The following is a 22,907-nucleotide window of genomic DNA, read 5'->3' on the forward strand; positions in this document are numbered from 1 at the left end:
TTTACGAATGAACCGAATCTATTGACTTGCTTATTAACAAGAACGGTGATTTATTTTAGGGTCACATGACACTGAACAAACATTTAATTTACTTTCATTTTGCACTGAAAACCAAGGCGGACACAGCGGCATCTGTCGTCAACGCTACGCGCTGAAGATATTCCCTGAAGTGTGTTTTTATGTCTCTAAAACACTCAGTAAAAGTAGTTAAATTTGTCGCTAGTTGCGTTTGAGGAAGAAGTTGGTAACACTGTTGTCTACAAATATGCAGTTTTTGAACCTGCCTAATGTTGTGGATTTGTAGTTATGTTTGTCTAGCAACCCAATCATGTCTTTCTTTAACTTTTATTATTTAAGCTCTATTGTCATACAATGTCTTCTTTTTGGGACAATTGGAAGACAATAAAAGGTGAAAGATTTCCTTCCACAGGTGGAGAAACTATTTTCCGTGACATTTTCAAGGTGTGTCACTCCCGGCCACATTCGTGTGAACATCGGCGGGTAACGAGAGGAAGAAAGAAAGAGGGATGTTTTTGGATGGTATTCACCCAAACCCCTCCTCCTCCTCCTCCTCCTGATGTCCCCTGGTCTTTGCTGGCTTCCTAGTACCTCTGAAAAAGGGGGCATTTTTGGAGACATAAAGAAGAGGGATAGTTTTACACCTCCCCAGGCTGGGGCACAACTGCTGGGGGGCGGGCGGGGCGACGCGAGGGAGGGAAGGCACAATGTATTTTACATGAAAGGAAGGAGGATTGGGTTACCGTGGCGATAACCACTCACACAAATGGGAGTGCTTTGAGCAAGGAAAGGGGGGACAGGTAAATGTGTATGTGAGACAGAAATGGAAGTTGTGTTTGTGTGCTGTTGAGGTATTTATCTGCTTACCTAATATTTTGACCTTCTCGTTCATGCTTCAGCACACTAATCAGCATTTGTGTTTTAAACATATGAATGTAAAAATATAATATTGGTCATATATTGCTTTGTATCATACACAGTGACTGGTTTCAAATATTTGGGTGGGATATATTAAGTTGTTTTTTTGGATAAAAAAAATCTAAAAATAAGTTAAACAGATGTAGTGTTGTCCCGATACCAATATTTTTGAAACGGTACCGGTACCAAAAAATTTTCGGTACTTTTCGAAATAAAGGGGACCACAAAAAAATTGCATTATTGGCTTTATTTTAACAAAAAAAATCTTACGGTACATTAAACATATGTTTCTTATTACAAGTTTGTCCTTAAATAAAATAGTGAACATACAAGACAACTTGTCTTTTATTAGTAAGTAAGCAAACAAAGGTTCCTAATTTAGCTGCTGGCATAAGCAGTAACATATTGTGTCATTTTCCATTCTATTATTTTGTCAACATTATTAAGGACAAGTGGTAGAAAAGGAATTATTAATCTACTTGTTCATTTACTGTTAATATCTGCTTACTTTCTCTTTTCACATGTTCTATCTACACTTCTGTTAAAATGTAATAATCACTTATTCTTCTGTTGTTTGATACTTTACATTAGTTTTGGATGATACCACAAATGTGAGTATCAATCCGATACCAAGTAGTTACAGGATCATACATTGGTCATATTCAAATCCTCATGTGTCCAGGGACATATTTCCTGAGTTGGCTGGCCGATACTTTTCAGAGGCGGATAAGTACCGAATATGATTCATTAGTATCGCGGTACTATACTAATACCGGTATACCGTACAACCCTAAACAGATGTTTACATCATTTTTTTTAGATACTTTTACTTAATTGTAATTGTATTTAACAATTAATCAAATAATCAGTAGAAACAGTGAGGTTGTACAATACTGCAGACTACAATAAGTAATGAATATTATTTAGTAAAATGTATTATTTGTGTTTATAAAATGTATTGCAAATAATAATGTGATTTTAATAAGACTAAGTAATGATTCATATGGAAATACAGTATGAACTATATAAAACAGACATACAGGATGTAATTTATTGTTATCTGACATTAACCAAGACAACCAATGTATGGTTCAACAACAAAACAGACCTCCACCAGGTCTTACAGTACCTCCCAATAAGACAAACGTCTGGAATCCAGACGGTGATTCGGATCACCTCCAAAATGTAATCACTTGTTTCTTATCCAATTTCGAACATATTCTCAATGTTTAACCAAAATGTACCCATAACTTTTTGAGCTAGCGAAATGAAAGAAACCGAGTGAACACTTTTGTCAGTCATCCACTGTCTTTGGTAGAAATGATCCAAACGGGCCCAAAATCCAATCAGTTGTTCCTTATACCATTTCGGACATTTCCTGAAAGTTAAATGAAAATCCGCCCATCATTTTTGAAGGTATTTTACTAACTAATTAACTGACAAACAAACCAACAGCACCTATTATATAACCTCCCGACTGAGGCAATAATGATATCAAATCTATTATTTCACTGTTATTGTTGGTGTTTTAGTTAAAGTTGGGTTTTGTTTACTGTGTATGAATTGCTTAATTTAAGACTTTAAAAAAAGCAATAACGGTGGCGCTAAGGAGTGCGTCTCGGTCTGCTGGAAGACAAACGGCGGTGGTTCCCCTTGAGGAGCCATGACAGTGTTGTAGTGGAGGCAAAGAGGCGCCTCTGAGGGACACTTCTAATGGACCAAATGTCAACAAAAGTTGTCATTTAGTTGTCTAAAATACTGCCCGCTTTGTTTTCTTTCTTTTGATACGCCCAAGCTGTGCTACCATTTTTTTTTTTAAATTTGTCAGGCATGTTTTGGGACGCCTCCCTGGCTTGCCTTCTCCACTTGCTGTGAAAATATTTCATCAGGGATGTTTTTTAGGGAAGGGTGACCCACTGCCACCCACCCGCCCCACACGAGGAGTCCTGCCTGGCTAATAATAAAGTGCTTCAGCGCTTTGGCCAACATACCTAATCGGTTCTGACACGTACTCCTCTGTGCACGCACTCACACACCAAAGACATGTGAGCGTGCGCAAGTGACGGCCTCTGCAAAGTGTGCACAGGGGTCCTCGCAGAGTCTATCAATCAATGTGTTTATTGGGCTAAAGGGGCGCATGACGCACTAGGGAGCACAGTGGCACGGGTCCATAACCCTCTGTAAATGTGTTTTATTTTTTATTTACTTTGCTTTAGTGATCCCTGAAGGGAAATATTTTGTACATGTCGGACAGATAGCAGTCATATATAAAATACATTTTTGCCACCGACCAGTATACTGTATAATGTGCATTACCGCCCCCTGCAGGACAGAAATTAAACAGTACGGTTCAGAAAGTTGTGGTTTTTAGTTTAAATCAGGGATGTCAAACTCATTTTAGATCGGGGGTCACATAAGAGAAAAATCTACTCCTAAGTGGGCCGGACTGGTAAAATCACGGCACGATAACTTAAAAATAAAGACAACTTTAGATTATTTGCTTTGTTTAAAAATGGAACAAGCACATTCTGAAATTGTACAAATCATATTGTTAGGTTTTTTTTACACTTACAGGTTGCGGTTAATAGTATTCTATCTTTATTTGTCGTGATTTATATTTTCTGAATAGATTATGTGATAATGTTCATCAGTCAATTCGTTGCAAAATGTTCAATCTATCAAGATAGAAAAATTATATCAAAATCAAATTAGAGTAAGTTATTTTTGTAGATTGATCATTTTCACATTATGTGGTTTATTTTGTACATATGTAGCATAATCTACAAATATACAAATAATTGTTATTGCGACATCCAGGGGACACATTTAGAACAGCTGTTTCTTTCATTCAAAAATTTCAGTTACATTTTTATACTTAGTAAACTCATCCCGCGTGCCAGATAAAACCTGTTCGCGGGCCTGATTCAGCCCTCGGGCCGTACGTTTGACACCCCTGGTTTAAATTATGCAACTACATTATGGATTTACAGAAAAAGCGTAGGCCATCCATTCATTTTCTACCGCTTGTCCCTCTCAGGATAGCGGGGGGTGTTGGAGCCTACCCCAGCTGCACTCGGGCAGAAGGCGGGTAAACTCTGGCCAAATGGTGCAAATCCAGTTGATCAAGAAATGTATTTAACGTTTCAGTCTGCTTTCATTGGGGCCAAATGTGCATGAATGCGTAAACAAATCAAATAAGTCAGGCGGACATGTTTTGGTTTGCCTTGGCGAAAGTCTATATTCTACTAAAGACGCGCCACACTCTCACACTCGGCCACTTTACACAACCTTAAGCAGGTACGTTTGGCGAATGTGAGCGTACGCTGCCCGTTTTTTGGCACGATTGGAAGAGGTGGTCTCGGGCACAGCACGATTCCATGCACAAGCACATTATATCGGAGTCATAGTTTGACAATAATGCAAATGCAGATTATCAGTGGCAACTTACACAATTCATAATACAGAGACTCAAAATAATTCACAACTCAAGCACATGTCACGTCTACATTCGTGTGCGTAGTGATGATGCCATTTAATCAATGCAATCACTGCTCTCTTGAAATAATGACAGCATCAACTTTGCACAAAATAATTAGAACAACTCCAATCAAGACTAGAATTATTCCACAAAGTCATAGAAACGGCAGTAACAAATAGCAAAAAAGAACGTGTCAATTAATTAATGCAACGTCTATCTTGCAAGAAATGAATGACAACTGAAGCCTTGAGCAAAGTAAACAATCAGACTCCAAATAAGACTAGAACAAACAGCAATAATACAGCAGAATAGAACTAGCAAAAACCAGATCGCACTAGCGCCCCCTGTGGCATCTTAGACAAAACACGGCCCAGTCTCCAACACAACGCTTTTCCCGTTGAACTCGAGAGTTGAAAGTGAGTGATCGTGTTAATAAAACAGAAATCATGGTGGTGTGAGATCACTGTTCAATTCCTGCTGTGAGCTGCTTTGACAGACAGTCCATGAGAGGGTGATTAGGTTTCGCTCATCATAACTTTGGATATTCCTGCAGCCATTAAAAATATTGTAAAGTAGAATTTGTATTAAAGTCACAAAACAACTTTGTTTTTGTTTTTCTCATAAGGCTTTTTGGGTGCGGGGCCCTCAATGGAATTTGGTGAACATTCCTTAAAGCAGTAAAAAACACAATAAAGTTCAATGCTTCAGTTCTCTAATCGCTTTAATAATGCATATCGGATTCCTCAGTGTGAAGGCTATTCATCGGAACACCTTTTCTCAGAACAGTGACATCAGTATTTCCCTATTCACCTCTACTGAAAACAAAAAGAAACGCCTAGCAGAGTACAACCAAGAACTGGCCTCTTTGCTAATAAACCTTCTAGAATTCAGCTGAAGTGACCTTTGACTTATATCAGATTATATTTATATTAGATTCGATCAAGTGCTGTGAAGGGAAGTCAAAGTAAAATCAAATAATCGCTTGTTATCAAAGATAAGGTGGAATGATTGGTCGGTGGTTAACTTCTTTTTACACTTGTAGGATGATTAAAGTTAGAAAATTAAGTCAAATTTGATGCATTTGCAAATCTTCATATTTACATCGCCACAGTCAAACCTCGGTTTTCGTACGCCCACATGTTTGTATCATTCAGTATTCTACAAAAATGTTCACCAGGTCTGTTATCGTACGGCCAAACATTGCGCGTAACAAATGAGTCTGTTTTACCGCGTGTCATTGCGCGGAATTGACTGTCCAAACTAAGAATCCCACCTACGCGTGGTTGATTCGGTCTGCGTGTTTTGTTTTATTGAGTATGACTGCAAAATAAGCCACCATGCGGCCAAAGAAATGTGCGAGCGCCAACACTTTGATAAGGAAGTTGTGGCTTGTGCAGCTCTTTGAGACACTTGTGATTAAGGGCTACATAACTAAACTTTGATTGATTGATTGATTCAAGGTGAGAAACACTACTGAATTCAAGGAATAACTTGTAGCATGCACAGTCAAATGGGAAAGAATGCAATTAAGAAACAAATCTTCACAAAAAAATACTTCAATATTTCAATAATTACTTAACATTGGAATAAATACATGCTGATCCAGAGCATGTAGCAGTTAAAGTAGAGGATTTTTTAAAAAGTTGTTGGAAGTTATTTCCGCACTTTTAGACCAAGATATCAACCAGTAATCCTCCACTTCAATTTGACAGCTAAGTTGTATATATTTAAATCCAATTGTTTTATTAATAACATATAAATTGTGTTCTCATATTCAAATTAATGTAGTTATTTGAAGTAGGGCTGTCAAACGATTAAAATATTTAATCGCAATAATCGCATGTTGTTCATAGTTAACTCAAGATTAATCGCGATTAATCGCAGATAGGTATAATTTTTTTTATCAATTATAAGTGTACCCGAGACAGATAATTTGTGATATTTCTACCTGAATAAATGCTTCTGATATTCTGTACATTACATGTGGTACAAGTAAATGGTCTTCATATTGCAGCATGACAATGTTTTGTATTCTCTAATAATTAATAAAAAGTAATATTGAGCCTGCGAATCCTTCTGTGATTGAGGACTCGACCAGAACATGTTATAAAAGCATTTACACAATATTTCAGCCAGCCAGAACCCTATAGGGATTGTGTGATTGTTTTTGAGAAAGTGTCTTGACATGTTTTAATGTCTGATCGACTGTTTGCAATATGGTAAATGGGCTATATTTGTATAGCGCTTTTCTACCTTCAAGGTACTCAAAGCGCTTTGACACTATTTCCACATTCACCCATTCACACACTGATGGCGGGAGCTGCCATGCAAGGCGCTAACCACGACCCATCAGGAGCAAGGGTGAAGTGTCTTGCTCAAGGACACAACGGACGTGACTAGGTTGGTAGAAGGTGGGGATTGAACCAGGAACCCTCAGGTTGCTGGCATGGCTCCTCTCCCAACTGCGCCACGCCGTCCCCAATAAAAAAAAAAGTCTCCTTTCGACATCCTGCCAACCGTCTTTTATTTCTGTTGAGTTTTTATGTCATATTACTTACTAAATCAGTCACAGTAACAATCTAAATGTTATGTTATCACTGCACCTTAACCGTAATCTGAATACGGAAGGCAAGCACCACCCACCTCTAGAAGGACGCGCACAGCAGGCGGTTTCTGCAGTGTTGTCGCCTCTTCTCACGGCGAAAAATAGTCCTTTCTTGTCGGGAGAACAACTTGCCATGGCTTTAAACCTGATATTTCCATAAGGTAGACTTTCTTTTGTCCATTTATGCTCGCTTGTAGCTTATCAGTAGCAAGTGAACTGCAGCCAAGTTCTCCCCGCTACGGCACGGTCCGGGTGTCAAAAAGGAAGTGTTCGCGTTAATCAGCTGATTAAAAAATTAGTGCCGTTATTGAAATTTATAGTTAACGCATTATTATCGCATTAACTTCGACAGCCCTAGTTTAAAGATGTAATTATTTATTTCATTCTGTCCTATTTGAGCATCCATAATAGCAAAGTACAAATGTGGCGTACCTCCCTCTTTGCTTGGCACCATTTTTGCCAACAAGATTATAGTTTCAATAAAAGTAAAAGTGAAGTTAAATGTTCATTTATTCATTTTATTCCTCAGTTACATGTCTTTTGCATTGTTCTCTGTATCTAAAACCATAATTATCTATACAATTCATTCTGTTAACATTTGTGGGTGAAAGGGGACAAGCGGTAGCAAATGGAAGGATGGATGGATTTTGGGTGACAGGAATCGATTGCTATAAAGCGCACCGGTATTTAAGCCGCACCCACCACATTTTTGGAAAAATTAATACATTTACATATATCAGCCGCACCAAACTGTAAGCCGCAGATACATACCGGTACGAGAGATACCTAATTGTTTCCAAACGGTGCCAGTAAAACGGCTTGACCAAACAAAACAGAAGTCATCGTCATGAAGCCACTAGCTGCAGAACCAGCTAAACAGACTCAATAACTCCACTGTGACGTTTTGATGAATTTACGAAACAGAAACAATACAAAAAGAATGCTATTGTAATTTAATTTTCATTATTAGTAACATGTTAGCATATTCGCTAATGCTAACGATGCTAGCTTGATTGTATTACGATAGTGCATACAAATATGCATTAAAACACTCTTACAGACATCACACATGAGATGGTTTAGTAGGTATGAATTGTTTTAGTTGTATTGTAAAACCATTAAAAGTGGCTTGAAGTGATGAATAAAGATTCCTTTCAAGCAGAAAACCTATGAACGAATAGTTCCAGTTCAAGGAACAAAACAGGAAGTACACGTTCAACCCACAGCACCTGCAGTGAGCAAATTCATCCAAAAGATGGCACCAAAGCACCAACAATAACACACCTTTTCGATGTCTGTGTCGGTGTTCTATGAAAACTATTGAATACAAAACAATACGGCCATTAGCGAAGAAAAATCCATAACTTAGCCGCACCGTTTTATAAGCCGAAGGGTTCAAATTGTGGGAAAAATGTTGGTTGAAGTTTATTTAAAACATTGTACACAGTTCAAAGATGATACATCACAAATATACTCATTTCTCTTTACAACATGCCTGAAAAGGAGTAGAAAGAAGCAAAGCTTGTTTAACCCTACCCCTTTCCCACTTCATAGAAATTACTAACAAACACATATATTTAATTCTTGTTCTCAATTTCTAACACAATTTACATCAAATATTTCTAAATATGACTGTTCTGTAATGAACAGTTAAGACAGTTATATTTCACTTAAGGAGATAATAATACTATTTTGTTTTCAATAAGTTTAATAGATTTGGCACAATTCTTATTCCTTGTAGTTTTTAAACACTTGTACACTTTGAATAGCCTCTGAAAGTGGATCATGTTAGCACATTGTTTGATTTCTTTGCTTAATCCATTCCATAATTTAACTCCATGTACTGATATACTAAAGGTTTTAAGTGTTGTACGTGCATGCAAATGTTTTAGGTTGGATTTTTCTCAAAGATTATACTCCTCCTTTTAATTTTGTTCATTTATGTATTTATTTCATTCATAAAAAAATCAAACAATGGAATAAAATCCAAATAAATCAATCAACATAACATTAAAGTAAAACATTAATGAAAAGGAGCAGAAAGAAGTTAAACACTTATAATATCTGCCTCCTTTTTTCACAAATACAACATTTGACTTTCAATGTTGGCGACTACAAAGCCATATTTTCATTTTAGAACAATTAAACCAATAATAGAGAAATAATTCTACCCAGTCATATCTTTTCATCATCATAATTGTTACATGTTTTTAAATGCAGAAATATATTTACTTTGTTTTATTCCACTCTCAAGATTGTTCCATAAACTAACACCTCTGATTGAAATACTTATTTCCATTACCACGGTTCTAAACCTAGATGAATTAAGATCTCAGTTCCTTTCAGATTATAATTACTTTATCTTTTTACAAATCTCCTTTGAATGTTGTTTGGTAGAATTGATGCATGTGCTTTGGACATGCTTTTTAGGATATTATTCTCTGCCAGTTCATGGAATTGTAATAAGTTTAACTGTTTGAATATTGGGTTTGTGGGTTCCCTTTATGCATTTTCAGTAATTATACTTACGGCTTTTTTATGCAGAAGAACTCTTCCTGCTCTTCTTCCTCTTTTGTTGAGAATAATTGTTGTACATTCTTGGGGAGCAGTGCTTTGTGCATAGTTTTAGCTGTTTGAAAATGCACCCATCCATCCATCCATCCATCTTCTTCCGCTTATCCGAGGTCGGGTCGCGGGGGCAGCAGCCTAAGCAGGGAAGCCCAGACTTCCCTCTCCACAGCCACTTCGTCCAGCTCCTCCCGGGGGATCCCGAGGCGTTCCCAGGCCAGCCGGGAGACATAGTCTTCCCAACGTGTCCTGGGTCTTCCCCGTGGCCTCCTACCGGTCGGACGTGCCCTAAACACCTCCCGAGGGAGGCGATCGGGTGGCATCCTGACCAGATGCCCGAACCACCTCATCTGGCTCCTCTCGATGTGGATTCGATTCTGTTCATAACTTTTATGGACAGAATTTCTAGGCGCAGTCAAGGCGTTGAGGGGATCTGGTTTGGTGGCTGCAGGATTAGGTCTCTGCTTTTTGCAGATGATGTGGTCCTGATGGCTTCATCTGGCCAGGATCTTCAGCTCTCGCTGGATCGGTTCGCAGCCGAGTGTGAAGCGACTGGGATGAGAATCAGCACCTCCAAGTCCGAGTCCATGGTTCTCGCCCGGAAAAGGGTGGAATGCCATCTTCGGGTTGGGGAGGAGACCCTGCCTCAAGTGGAGGAGTTCAAGTACCTCGGAGTCTTGTTCACGAGTGAGGGAAGAGTGGATCGTGAGATCGACAGGCGGATCGGTGCGGCATCTTCAGTAATGCGGACGCTGTATCGATCCGTTGTGGTGAAGAAGGAGCTGAGCCGGAAGGCAAAGCTCTCAATTTACCGGTCGATCTACGTTCCCATCCTCACCTATGGTCATGAGCTTTGGGTTATGACCGAAAGGACAAGATCACGGGTACAAGCGGCCGAAATGAGTTTCCTCCGCCGGGTGGCAGGGCTCTCCCTTAGAGATAGGGTGAGAAGCTCTGTCATCCGGGGGGAGCTCAAAGTAAAATGCACCAACTCATTAAATTGCAATATTTTTGATTTAATAAATAAAGGATTTGCGTGTTCTCTATATCCGATATTATGTATTATTTCAACTGACCTGAAAAGTAGCAGTTTATAGTCTGGAAAATACGGTAATTGGATTTATATTATTTCTTACAGGGGCATATTGCTTCAGTTTTCGTTCGATTTTATTTTTAACTTACTCTTTCGAACTAATTATTGACGAAAAAACAAGGTTTAACAGTAATTTTGCGCAATGCATTATGTATTACTATTTTTTTGTTTTTCATTATGTTTTACTTTTTGTTACTGTATGTAAACATCTGCACTGCAACCACATAATTTACCTATTGTGAGATAAATACAAGTCTATCCTCTCCTATCCTAGTTTCATTTCTTTACACTTGTGGGACAATTACCTAGAATAAAAAGTACAGATTAAATGTTTACACCAACTGGCTTACACGTGTCGAAGAAAGTTAACCACTGTTAATATTTAAACGTAAGACATTTTTAACAGCAAAATGCAAGGGTAAGTTGGGTTGCGTCAATTCGTAACTGTCATACAAGTGGAAAAGTTCTTTGTTAATCTTGAAATGTAAAAACGACAGTCATAACTTAAATGACAAAGGTGTAATGGGAAGTTGGAACTGATGTGCCTCATGAAAGTTTAAAAAGAAGTTCACAAAATAAAACAACCAAAAAATATCAGTAAATAATTTTACTGTAATAAATAATTCACATAACCAGTAAGTTATTCTTCACTTAGCGCTCTGTTGAGGCTCCTCCTCCTTTTGGAAAACGTCAACAGTTTTACCCTGAAACAGATTAATCTTTAAAGATTTTTGTACAAAAACAAATGTAGTTTTTCCCAGGTGGCTACAATTAACACCAACTGGTGTTAACTGTGTGTGCGTGTGAGTCTGTGTTGTGCTCAGGTCAGCTATGTAGCAAGAGTGCGTGGTGTGAACTTTATAGTCTGACCTGCATGTTTTATTACACTAAAAAGACATTGTTATCACATGCGCATTGTGCATTAGTGTGGATATAATGTATAATGTCACACTTTCATGTGCATTCACACATAAAAAGCAATGCTTTTTATGTTTTTTTTTCATTTTGAGCTGGAAGGAAGTTATCGTGGCTTGAGTGACAGGTGAGAGAGTGTGTGGTGGAGGAGGGAGAAGAGGGGGAGGAGGCAGTAGAGGAGGAAGAGGAGGGGAAGCAGGGGCGAGTGGAACGCTCCCCATTAGTGAACTTGAGGAAGACAGCAGCTGTGCATGGATGGACCGCAGTCCAGGAGGACGACGTGGACTGAACTGTGTTTACTTTAAGTCTTTTTTTTTTTTTTTTTTTTTTTTTTTTTAAACTTTGTAAGAAAACTAGGATACAAAAATGAATGAAGAAGAAACAATGTAGCGGTTGTTTTTAAGCACAGAAAGTCGAGAGAAACGCGGCACCTGCAAGACAATAGACGCACTTTCCACTGGACAGAGTTTGTCGTGGATGACACCGCTGTGTAATGTGTGGAGGTAAACCGCTGCAAAGTGAGCCAACTGCACTTTTTGGGTAAGACGTTCTTTATGTATTTGCATCCTGACGACCAGCGTCCTCATTTGGGTTTTGCATAACAAGACGTTTTTCCCCTGGGGACTAAAGAAACAGACCATAAATGTCCTCTGCAGAGGACGCTGGCTCTCAGGAGGATATTTCTACACACGTGCGAAGTGGGATGGATAGCTTGTAACAACACAGTTTGATACAGTAAAATTAATGCATGCTTAAAATATTGTGTGCAACTAAATAAAGACACGGTGACAGTAATCCTATTGTCCAATCAATGAAAATTCTGGATTATTGCCATTGTAAAAGCCAACTTCTGTAATGCACTCTGCAGGTGTACCTAAGGAAATGGCCTGTTTGTGTGTACATCTTCCTGAGAACGAGCGTCCTCTGCAGTGGACATTTGTATTTTCCTAAAAAGGGCTATTTTTTCCCCGAAATGTGTGACTTAAATGTCCACTCCAGAGGACGCCGGTTCTAAGGACGATAAATACAGTAGTATATTCCTGCATCCTTTTTGGAGGTTTAATCACATTAAGTGTTTTTTTTTCTACTATTTATTATCATAAATAAATGGCAAATGTAAAGTATAATTTTCTTTAACCATCTGTACTAGTGTACTAGTATTTCTGTTTAAATAGAAACTTTCAAAAAAGATGTTTGAAGTTGATAAACAATAAGATGTTATGTTGGGCTCATTCTCTTAGTGAAGCCTCACAAACGCTACGGGCGATAAACAAATATTGTTCCACAACAACACTAACGTAATGCCGTCTAATTCCTTCAATAAATCCTACTTATTAGCGCTAATTACCCGAGTTCATCCTCCCCGCCCTCTGGGGTTCCGTGCAATACCAGGCAGGCAGGCTGTGTTCGCGAGCGGTGACCCTGCCGCCCAGGTCAGAGGTCAGCCTTTTTAAAGTGGCTCAGATAACACAAATGGCTTCTTCAGCGGCCTGGTGGCCACCAAAGAGGCTGTCTCGGTTTCAGCCAGGCTGCAACATAATGGACAATTTTTACACAATGGACATATAGAGGGTCAAAATATTAGACACAGCTGCTAGTAAGATGCTACAACCTCAAGAATAAACGTTTAATAAATCTGTTAGGCACAGAACATGGTGACATTTGTAAAAGCAGACGTTTTGTGCGCGTGCTCTGTAGAGAATTAGCGAGAATAAATGTGTGTTCTTGTCAGAAGTCGAAGGGAGAACCAAATGGCCAAGCGATGTTGTCAGCGAGCGAAAGTGTGCGCGCATGAAGCACAATGATAAGCTTGGCGGGATCAAAGTGTGCTTGTGTTGTCGTGGGTCGTGTCGAGACAGCAACAGCCAGGATTGTCTGTTCCCTCTTTATTCCCGTGTGTGTGTGTGTGTGTGTGTGTGTGTGTGTGTGTGTGTGTGTGTGTGTGTGTGTGTGTGTGTGTGCGCGTGTGTGTGTGTGTACTCATATGCACTTTCTCACAGCCGCGCTCCCGACGCCGTGACTGACAGCCTTGTTAAATTTCAGCAAAGCATGAAACGCGACATGAAAGTGGCTTGTGCTTGTAAAGCGATCCACGCGAGGGCCGACGGCTGACCTGTGACCCCCGTCTTAAACAGCTAAGTGCTGTTTCTTATTGGCTCTCCGCAGGATCTTCTAATGAGAAACATGCCGCCAAAAAAAGGCACAAAGACACAAAATGCCCGCTTGCCTAAGCACTTTCTTCACACTTAACAATGATTGCGCTAGATTGCAAAAGACCCAAACACACACCGCCTCAGTCATTTTTATTGTGTGCGTTAGTGTGTGTGCATGTATGTGTGTGTGTTACCGCACGCGTGGCCTATACATCAGCGGCGTGTTGACACAGTGATTAGAGGGCAGCTGCTACACATTGGCTATGGCTCCGCCCTCCATTTACTGTCCTAATGAGTTCCTGGTCCAAATAAGAGGAAGGAATTTTAATAGGGAACACACACACACACACACACGCACACACACAGTCTAAAGGGGTGAAAGGGTCTTGTCCTAGAAGTTTTCGTTGGTGGACCAGCTAAAATGTCTGCACAATAATGTTGGGTTGTGGGATTGTGCCACTCAAATGTAGAAAGACAAAAAGACATTTAACACACAGTGTAGCAATTTTAGTGTTTGGACCAGCCAAAATGTCCCCACTTAGACAAATGGGGCCCGGAGTCAAGATGGGATGCTTATAGCAGGCGTCCATAACCACTTTTGCACCAGGGACAAGTTTAATGTAGGCATTATTTTCCACAAAGTACACAGAACAACAATTATGATGAACATCTTGAACCCTGTTTTTTCTTTTTTTTATTGAGACAAAGATTATTTACGTATTTAATATTTGTTTGCTTTCTATGGTATATTATTTATTTGTTCACTGTTCTGTTACAGAGAACAAGGAAATTGGATAAAATTGGTATGGTATGAAAAGGGGTAGAATTAAATAAGCTTGGCTTCTTCCTACTCCTTTTCGGACGTGCTGTAATGAAACAGCCGGAATTGTGTGATGCATTACATTAGGGATGTTCGATAATATCGGACTGCCGATATTATCGGCTGATAAATGCTTTAAAATGTAATATCGGAAATCATCGGTATCGGTTTCAAAAAGTAAAATGTATGACTTTTTAAAACGCCACTGGGTGATATATCAATACTCGATATACCGCGGGTTTGTGTCTGTGCGATATAGAAAATGACTATATCGTGATATTCGAGTATACGTTCTCACGGAGTTGCTTTTAGCTGCAGGCATTACACTACAGGCTCTTCTCACTCTTTCTAGTCTCTTCTTCTCACAGAGACTTAAACAAGCGCATCTTCTTACATACGTCATATACGTATACGTCCTCGCTGAGCAGAGAGGTAGCAGCATGGCTAAAGTTAGCTGTGGTGCGAGTGGTAATACGAGAGAAAGAAGGTGCGAATCTGGTAACAAATGAAGGAAGAATTAATTCCTAAGAAAAACAGCACAGGGTCCATCGTCTGGCGGTGGTTTGGCTTCAAGTGGGAATATGTTGAACAGACAACCGTAATTTGTCAAGTGTGGGGCGAAAGCGTTGCTACAAAAAGTAGCATTACTGCTAATATGTAGCATCATTTGAAAAGTCACCTGCTCGAGAATGAAGAGCGCTTACTCCGCACGTCAACATCTCCGTTCGGTGCCACACCAACAAAATGCCGAGGCAACCATTTCCACATCAACACCGTATGAAAAAAATAGTCCACGACATGAGGAGATAACGTCCGCCGGAACCTACCACATAGCGGAGGACATACACAATTTGATTTCCTATTATGCAGCTAATTTTAATTTGACAGTTATTGAAATATCTTGTGTGACATCATGCACAGAAGTGCACTTAATTTGTTTTAAACTATTGTAGTGGCGTTCTGTACAAAAAGTGCACTTTAATTTAGTGTTGTTTTGATTTGTCATCTTGAGGACATCATGCACAAAAGTGCACTTATAGCTTGTTTTAAAATGCCTCTGACAATCTTGCACGTTCTGTTTTGAAATGACATGAATGTTTGTGCCACTGCTTAATAACTGTTTAATAAATACAGTTTTGGTAAATTGACTTAGTTGGGATTTCCCTCTCTGCATGAAAGTTTAAAATGAGCATATATTAATGCAGTATGAACAAGAATGTTTTAATGTAGACACATAGAATCATCATACTGGTGTGATTATATGCATCAAGTGTTCATTCAAGGCTAAAGCAAAATATCGAGATATATATCGTGTATCGCGATATGGCCTAAAAATATTGAGATATTAAAAAAAGGCTATATCGCCCAGCCCTCGTACACGGACGTAGGGATAAGTACAGAGCGCCAATAAACCTTAAAGGCACTTCGGTTGCGTGCCGGCCCAGTCACATAATATCTACGGCTTTTCCCACACACAAGTGAATGCAAAACATACTTGGTCAACAGCCATACAGGTCACACTGAGGGTGGCCGTATAAACAACTTTAACACTGTTACAAATATGCGCCACACTGTGAACCCACACCAAACAAAAATTACAAACACATTTCGGGAGAACATCCGCACTAAATATGCCATTGCAGAGTGCGATCATGAAGTGCAAACAGTGAAAAAATAAGATACTATACAAGGAACACACTGCACTTACAGTATATATATGACATATGTCTTTGCCAATGAAAACGCTATTACATCCATTACTTATGTGCGTCTTTGAGAGGTGGATGGACGTGGGGTCCCTCGGTGCACGGTTGATGTTACGGTAGTCTGTACTTTGGTCACCCTCACTTTTGTAGCTGTACGTCAGGGCTTTGCGCCGGTGGCGGTTGGCCCTCTCTGTTAGCAACCATAACTCTATTTGGATAATTAGCTTCACTTCGCGAACAAACGATGACGGTTGAGGAAAGAGTTTTAATGCTTAACTTGTTGCCGCAACTGGATCATTCGCGCGGGAGCATTTCCGGGTTTGCAGGAGGATGCCTAGAGAACGGTGAGGCACGCGAGCGTTTTCAGGGGTTAAAATGTGGGTCACTCCACGGTAGAGAAGGGCACCAATTTAATAATGCATTTATTTTTCCTAATATATTTGGGAGCTACAGACGACCAGTTGGTCAAGTGTCAGTCACCTTCTCACTTACCCTTACTGGCTCTCACATAGGTCCACTGTCTTTTGGTCGCCCCCTGGTGGTTGACTGACTGTTGGTTGTGAAAGTGCTTGAGCTGATATGCAGCGGAGCCTGCATTTTTAATGTAAATATTGCCGATAATCACCCTCATTTAATCGTAGCGGCCAAAATTGTGATCACGATTAAAATTTGATTAATTGTGCTGCCCTACTTCCAAATATTATACATCCATGAACAAGCCTACTGGTGTGTCTTGTGGGACAGGCAAAAGTTAAGTTGGAGGAAATGCGGTAGTTTATAAATTATTTGATATTTCTTTGCAGCCCAGTATCATATGTGTATCCTCGCTCATCCATGCGGACTGGACACTGGCCGAGTTAGTGGGCGGCCGAGAGTGGAGTCGGCTCTCTTGGTTGCTTTGTTGGGTCTGCTCCTGTCTCTGGCCATGCTCCCTCCACCCCAGCAGACGATGGCGTGGAACACCGCAGAGGCCACCACAGTGTATATGTTTCTTTTACTTTTTATTCATAGCTGTATATAGAAGTGGCTTGTTGCATCAGCTCTGCTCTTTTAATGTCTTTAATGTCCTTTGTGTTCTGTGATGTTTCCCCTCTAACACACAAGTAAGAGGGATGTGTGCTATGGCTATGAGTTGTTTTTTCCCTTGGCCTCAGTCTGGACCTCCTGTCCAAAGGCCCAGGTTTAGAGCGATTTTTTTTTTCTCTCACCCCCCTCCATTGTTTACCTGCATCTCACCTTTTTTGTAAGGGGCTTCGGAAGTTTGATCCTGTTCTGTCTCCCTGTAATGTTTGTCTGATCTTGAATGGGATTGTGCTGAAAATTTTAATTTCCCCTCGGGGATTAATACATTATTTCTGATTCTGATTCTGATCAGAGACCGGTAGCGGACCACTGGGATAACAAGAGCGGGGCTACACACAGCTAGAACAACTGACACATAGACACAAATATTTATCCGCGCACACACACACAGTGTATAATTTATTTATGCAGACCAGCAGGTACAAGATGTACCCACTAAAAAAATAGGACTCACATTCAAGGTGAAATACTAGGTGCACTAGATAAACACGTAAACACACCCAAATATCAAAATACGATAACACACACACACACACACACACACACACACACACACACACACACACACACACACACAAATGTAGCATTTTTTTATGTGGACCAGCAAATATGTCCCCACTAAGGAAAATGGGGTCCGCAATTAAAGTGTGAGGCCAAGAGTGGTTCACGCAAAGATAGAAGATAAGACAAACATACACAAATTTACAAAAACAAGAACTTGTACACGCACACACAGTGTAGCATTTTTTTTTTTAAATGTGGACCAGCCAGTATATATATATATATATATATATATATATATATATATATATATATATATATATATATATATACACACGTATGTGTGTATTATATAAAAATAATATATATATATATATATATATATATATATATATATATATATATATATATATATATATATATATATATATATATATATATACACAGGTAAAAGCCAGTAAATTAGAATATTTTGAAAAACTTGATTTATTTCAGTAATTGCATTCAAAAGGTGTAACTTGTACATTATATTTATTCATTGCACACAGACTGATGCATTCAAATGTTTATTTCATTTAATTTTGATGATTTGAAGTGGCAACAAATGAAAATCCAAAATTCCGTGTGTCACAAAATTAGAATATTACTTAAGGCTAATACAAAAAAGGGATTTTTAGAAATGTTGGCCAACTGAAAAGTATGAAAATGAAAAATATGAGCATGTACAATACTCAATACTTGGTTGGAGCTCCTTTTGCCTCAATTACTGCGTTAATGCGGCGTGGCATGGAGTCGATGAGTTTCTGGCACTGCTCAGGTGTTATGAGAGCCCAGGTTGCTCTGATAGTGGCCTTCAACTCTTCTGCGTTTTTGGGTCTGGCATTCTGCATCTTCCTTTTCACAATACCCCACAGATTTTCTATGGGGCTAAGGTCAGGGGAGTTGGCGGGCCAATTTAGAACAGAAATACCATGGTCCGTAAACCAGGCACGGGTAGATTTTGCGCTGTGTGCAGGCGCCAAGTCCTGTTGGAACTTGAAATCTCCATCTCCATAGAGCAGGTCAGCAGCAGGAAGCATGAAGTGCTCTAAAACTTGCTGGTAGACGACTGCGTTGACCCTGGATCTCAGGAAACAGAGTGGACCGACACCAGCAGATGACATGGCACCCCAAACCATCACTGATGGTGGAAACTTTACACTAGACTTCAGGCAACGTGGATCCTGTGCCTCTCCTGTCTTCCTCCAGACTCTGGGACCTCGATTTCCAAAGGAAATGCAAAATTTGCATGGTTGGGTGATGGTTTGGGGTGCCATGTCATCTGCTGGTGTCGGTCCACTCTGTTTCCTGAGATCCAGGGTCAACGCAGCCGTCTACCAGCAACTTTTAGAGCACTTCATGCTTCCTGCTGCTGACCTGCTCTATGGAGATGGAGATTTCAAGTTCCAACAGGACTTGGCGCCTGCACACAGGGCAAAATCTACCCGTGCCTGGTTTACGGCACGGGTTTACGGCAAAAAATCCCTTTTTTGTATTAGCCTTAAGTAATATTCTAATTTTGTGACACACGGAATTTTGGATTTTCATTTGTTGCCACTTCAAATCATCAAAATTAAATGAAATAAACATTTGAATGCATCAGTCTGTGTGCAATGAATAAATATAATGTACAAGTTACACCTTTTGAATGCAATTACTGAAATAAATCAAGTTTTTCAAAATATTCTAATTTACTGGCTTTTACCTGTGTGTATATATATATATTTAAACAACAGAGTCCACAATTAATGTGGACTTAGACACAATGACTAAAATACACAAGTAGACTGTATGAAGACAGGCACGCGCACGCACACACACACACACACACACACACACACACACACACACACACACACACACACACACACACACACACACACACACACGTATGAAGTACAAGCTCCAGCATGTATTGATTGACAAGACCAAATGTCTTAATTGTGGCCCCGCCCCCTTCCTCCACCTCCTCGGCCTCGTTATGATGTCGCTGCCCTTAAGAGGGTAAAAGAGCTCGCCCTCTTCTTGACCTAACACGACCCTGCCGTGACCTTCCAACCCTTTTAAGTTGGTGGAGGGAGGGGGCGTAAACAGGGGGGTGTGGCCCGGGGTCAAAGGTGAACAAGAGAAAGTTTAAACTTGGAGGTGACAGTCACCTCTGTCATTTACACATTATGTAACGTGTGCCTCAGCACCACGCTGTGTGTTCAATACATTCATGTTAGACAATGTGACATGTTTGTCGTTTAGTAGGAACTTAAATTGTATAACTAATACTATTTAATTAAAGGTGAATTTGTGTTTTCAATACCTCATGTTTCTGCTCTGCTTCTTGTGCAGGTGAAGAAATCAAACAGTGACTCTCATGTTCCAGACCCTTCTGACAGCAGGTAAACGACAAATGTGTGTGTGTGTGTGTGTGTGTGTGTGTGTGTGTGTGTGTGTGTGTGTGTGTGTGTGTGTGTGTGTGTGTGTGTGTGTGTGTGTGTGTGACTTCCTAAGATGACAGAAAAAAATAACACAAATTATTAAAGCAATGATATGTAATAACTTGAGCTTAACAATAAACACAGTTCAGTTTGTAGCTGTTGCCGCTGTGACCCGTGATTTAGTGATTACTTTAGTGGTCTGCATTTTTTGGTGGACCAGCCAGGACATTTTTCATGACATGTTAACTCTAGCTTTGGTGCTAATGTTGCAGATTTGTGTAAAGTTGTGTAAAGCGTGTGTGTGTGTGTGTGTGTGTGTGTGTGTGTGTGTGAGAGACAAAATGTATGGCTTCCTAAGATGGTGGACCAGCCAGGACATTTTTCATGACATGTTAGCACTAGCTTTGGTGCCAATGTTGCAGAATTGTGTAAAGTTCCTTTGAAAAACACCCTAATGATGGACATAACTTATGTTAGGCTGTTATATTGCATCTGTTAGCTTAGCTTCAATCCAATCCAATCCACTTTATTTATATAGCACATTTAAACAACAAAATGTTTCCAAAGTGCTGCACAACAATATTAAAAACAATATTGAAATATTATCCTTAGCTACACCAATGACTGAATAAAAACAAAAAATAAATACATATAAAACCAATATAAAAACAATATAAAATAAATATGACTAAAAACTATTTTAAAGGGTAAAACCAATTAAAACAGTAAATAGAAATCAAAATTTTAAAAACACAGAGGACAACAGAGGACCACACAACTCACGTAGTGTTAAAAGCCAGAGAATAAAAGTGGGTCTTAAGACGAGACTTGAAACACTCAGTTCGAACATGGAGGGGCAGAGTGTTCCAGAGCTTAGGACCGACCACAGAGAAGGCCCTGTCTCCCCTGGTTTTAAGTCTGGTCAAAGCAAGTGATTAAGCTTATTCAGCTTCTGAACATTTATGCCACTGGTGAATTTTGGTATTTGCTACAGAGGCTTAAAATAAACACCTGCCTTAAAGGGGAACTGCACTTTTTTGGGAATTTTGCCTATCAGTCACAATCATTTTGTAAGACAAGAACAAGTCTTTGTTTTTTTATGCATTCTAAATAGTAATATACGGCAAGTACCAGGTGGCCAACAATGCAGCTAATGGTAGTAATCGATTGCGCCCATAAGGCCCTCGAAAAAAACATCAAAAAATCACCAACAAAACTCCATTTACATGTGGCAACCTGAAAATTAACCAAGTATTAGTGATATTGTTATTATAAACGCTAACGCAGCGCCATGCTCACAGACAGGTAACTAGTTTATGTAGCTAATGAAATGCTGAGCCGGTGAGCTACTGCATCACCTCTGAGTTGGTAAAAGTTAATTATAGATTATACTGTATATCCTGCCTCTTACTTGTATAGTAGAAGGTTGCTGACATAAACGGAGAAGTCTGACATTCAATTTAAACTCGGATATGGCGAGAAAGACACAAAAAGACGCTTGTTTGGCCCACCTTTTGTTTTCTTCTTTTTTTTACCTGAGTGAAGATTATGATTAATTCCTAATCTAAACGGTAAAATACGAACATCCCATAAGTCGGCATCCCAGTGACAGCAGTCATTGCACAGTAAGTGATTGTTTTATTATGTTCATAGTTTGCATTTCTTGTTTAGCACTTAGCACTAGTGCTAATTGCTGGATCTGATTTTCACTCAGCTTCTAATACGTGTAGCTTGTCCTCCTTATATTCAGGCTCAAAAACACAAGGTTCTTGATCAGGGGTCGGCAACCTTTTTGGCCCAGAGAGCATATAATATTTTTTAACACTGAATACAACAAATGCGTGCATTTTTACGTAAGACCAACATTTTTAGAGTATAATAAGTCTCTTATTATGTTTAATAACATTGTTATTCTGAAGCTAAGCAATAACAAATAAAATAATTCTTAGCATTAATGCGACTTCTTGAACAGGTGCGGTAGAAAAACAGATGGACGGATTAAAATGCATTAGAATGTTTTATATTTTGAACGTTATTTTTGACACTGTGATTACCAGCGGAATTATTCATTACTTATCGTGTTAAGCAATGTCAGCTAAGATTTATCTGAGAGCCAGATGCAGTCATCAAAAGAGCCACATCTGGCTCGAGAGCCATAGGTTCCCTACCCCTGTTCTGGATGATCATTTGTCCCAAAGTAGTCATTGTTGTCTCTCCTGAAGTCTGCAATTATTAGTAGTAGTTTCTATTGTTGCAGGAAATGGCGAGCGTCTGTGTAATTAGTACGCTGTCGTATGGTTAAAATGATCAAAATATATAAATATTACATGTTGTTAAGAAAGTGTCTGTTACTAAATTACATACAGTGTATACTTACAGTGTGTATATATAACATGTTGATTGAGATGTTTGGATGTTTTTAGAGCACTTTATAGGCACAATAGATCAAATCCCATTACCTGTATTGTTAGCTGACTCTTGATAGCGTTTATTTACAAGTTAGAATGCATTAAAAAGAAAAACAAGTGTGTGCTTGTCTCACATAAAAATAGTAAATGATGGGCTAAATTAAAAAACAAAG

The 22,907-nt window shown here is 39.3% G+C and overlaps 1 protein-coding gene across 8 annotated transcripts in view; it reads left to right on the top strand.

Annotated features, from left to right (window-relative positions):
• The window catches only part of eya4 (EYA transcriptional coactivator and phosphatase 4), a 113,091-nt gene that overhangs the window by 53,595 nt on the left and 36,589 nt on the right, over window positions 1–22,907 (top strand). For 6 of the 8 annotated variants that reach the window (XR_012049328.1, XR_012049331.1, XR_012049329.1 and 3 more), the window contains one exon: window positions 20,238–20,287. Coding sequence is in view for 1 of the 8 variants with exons in the window: in XM_061929959.2 (XP_061785943.1) it covers window positions 20,238–20,287 (50 nt within the window). In the remaining 7 variants the exon portion in view is untranslated. Of the gene's footprint in view, window positions 1–784; window positions 819–11,854; window positions 12,136–20,237; window positions 20,288–22,907 lie in introns of those variants that run through there. The other 2 variants (XR_012049330.1, XR_012049327.1) reach the window with 2 other exon arrangements.

The sequence above is a fragment of the Nerophis lumbriciformis genome, linkage group LG34, assembly GCF_033978685.3.
Source record: "Nerophis lumbriciformis linkage group LG34, RoL_Nlum_v2.1, whole genome shotgun sequence".
In the NCBI taxonomy this organism is placed as follows: Eukaryota; Metazoa; Chordata; class Actinopteri; order Syngnathiformes; family Syngnathidae; genus Nerophis; species Nerophis lumbriciformis.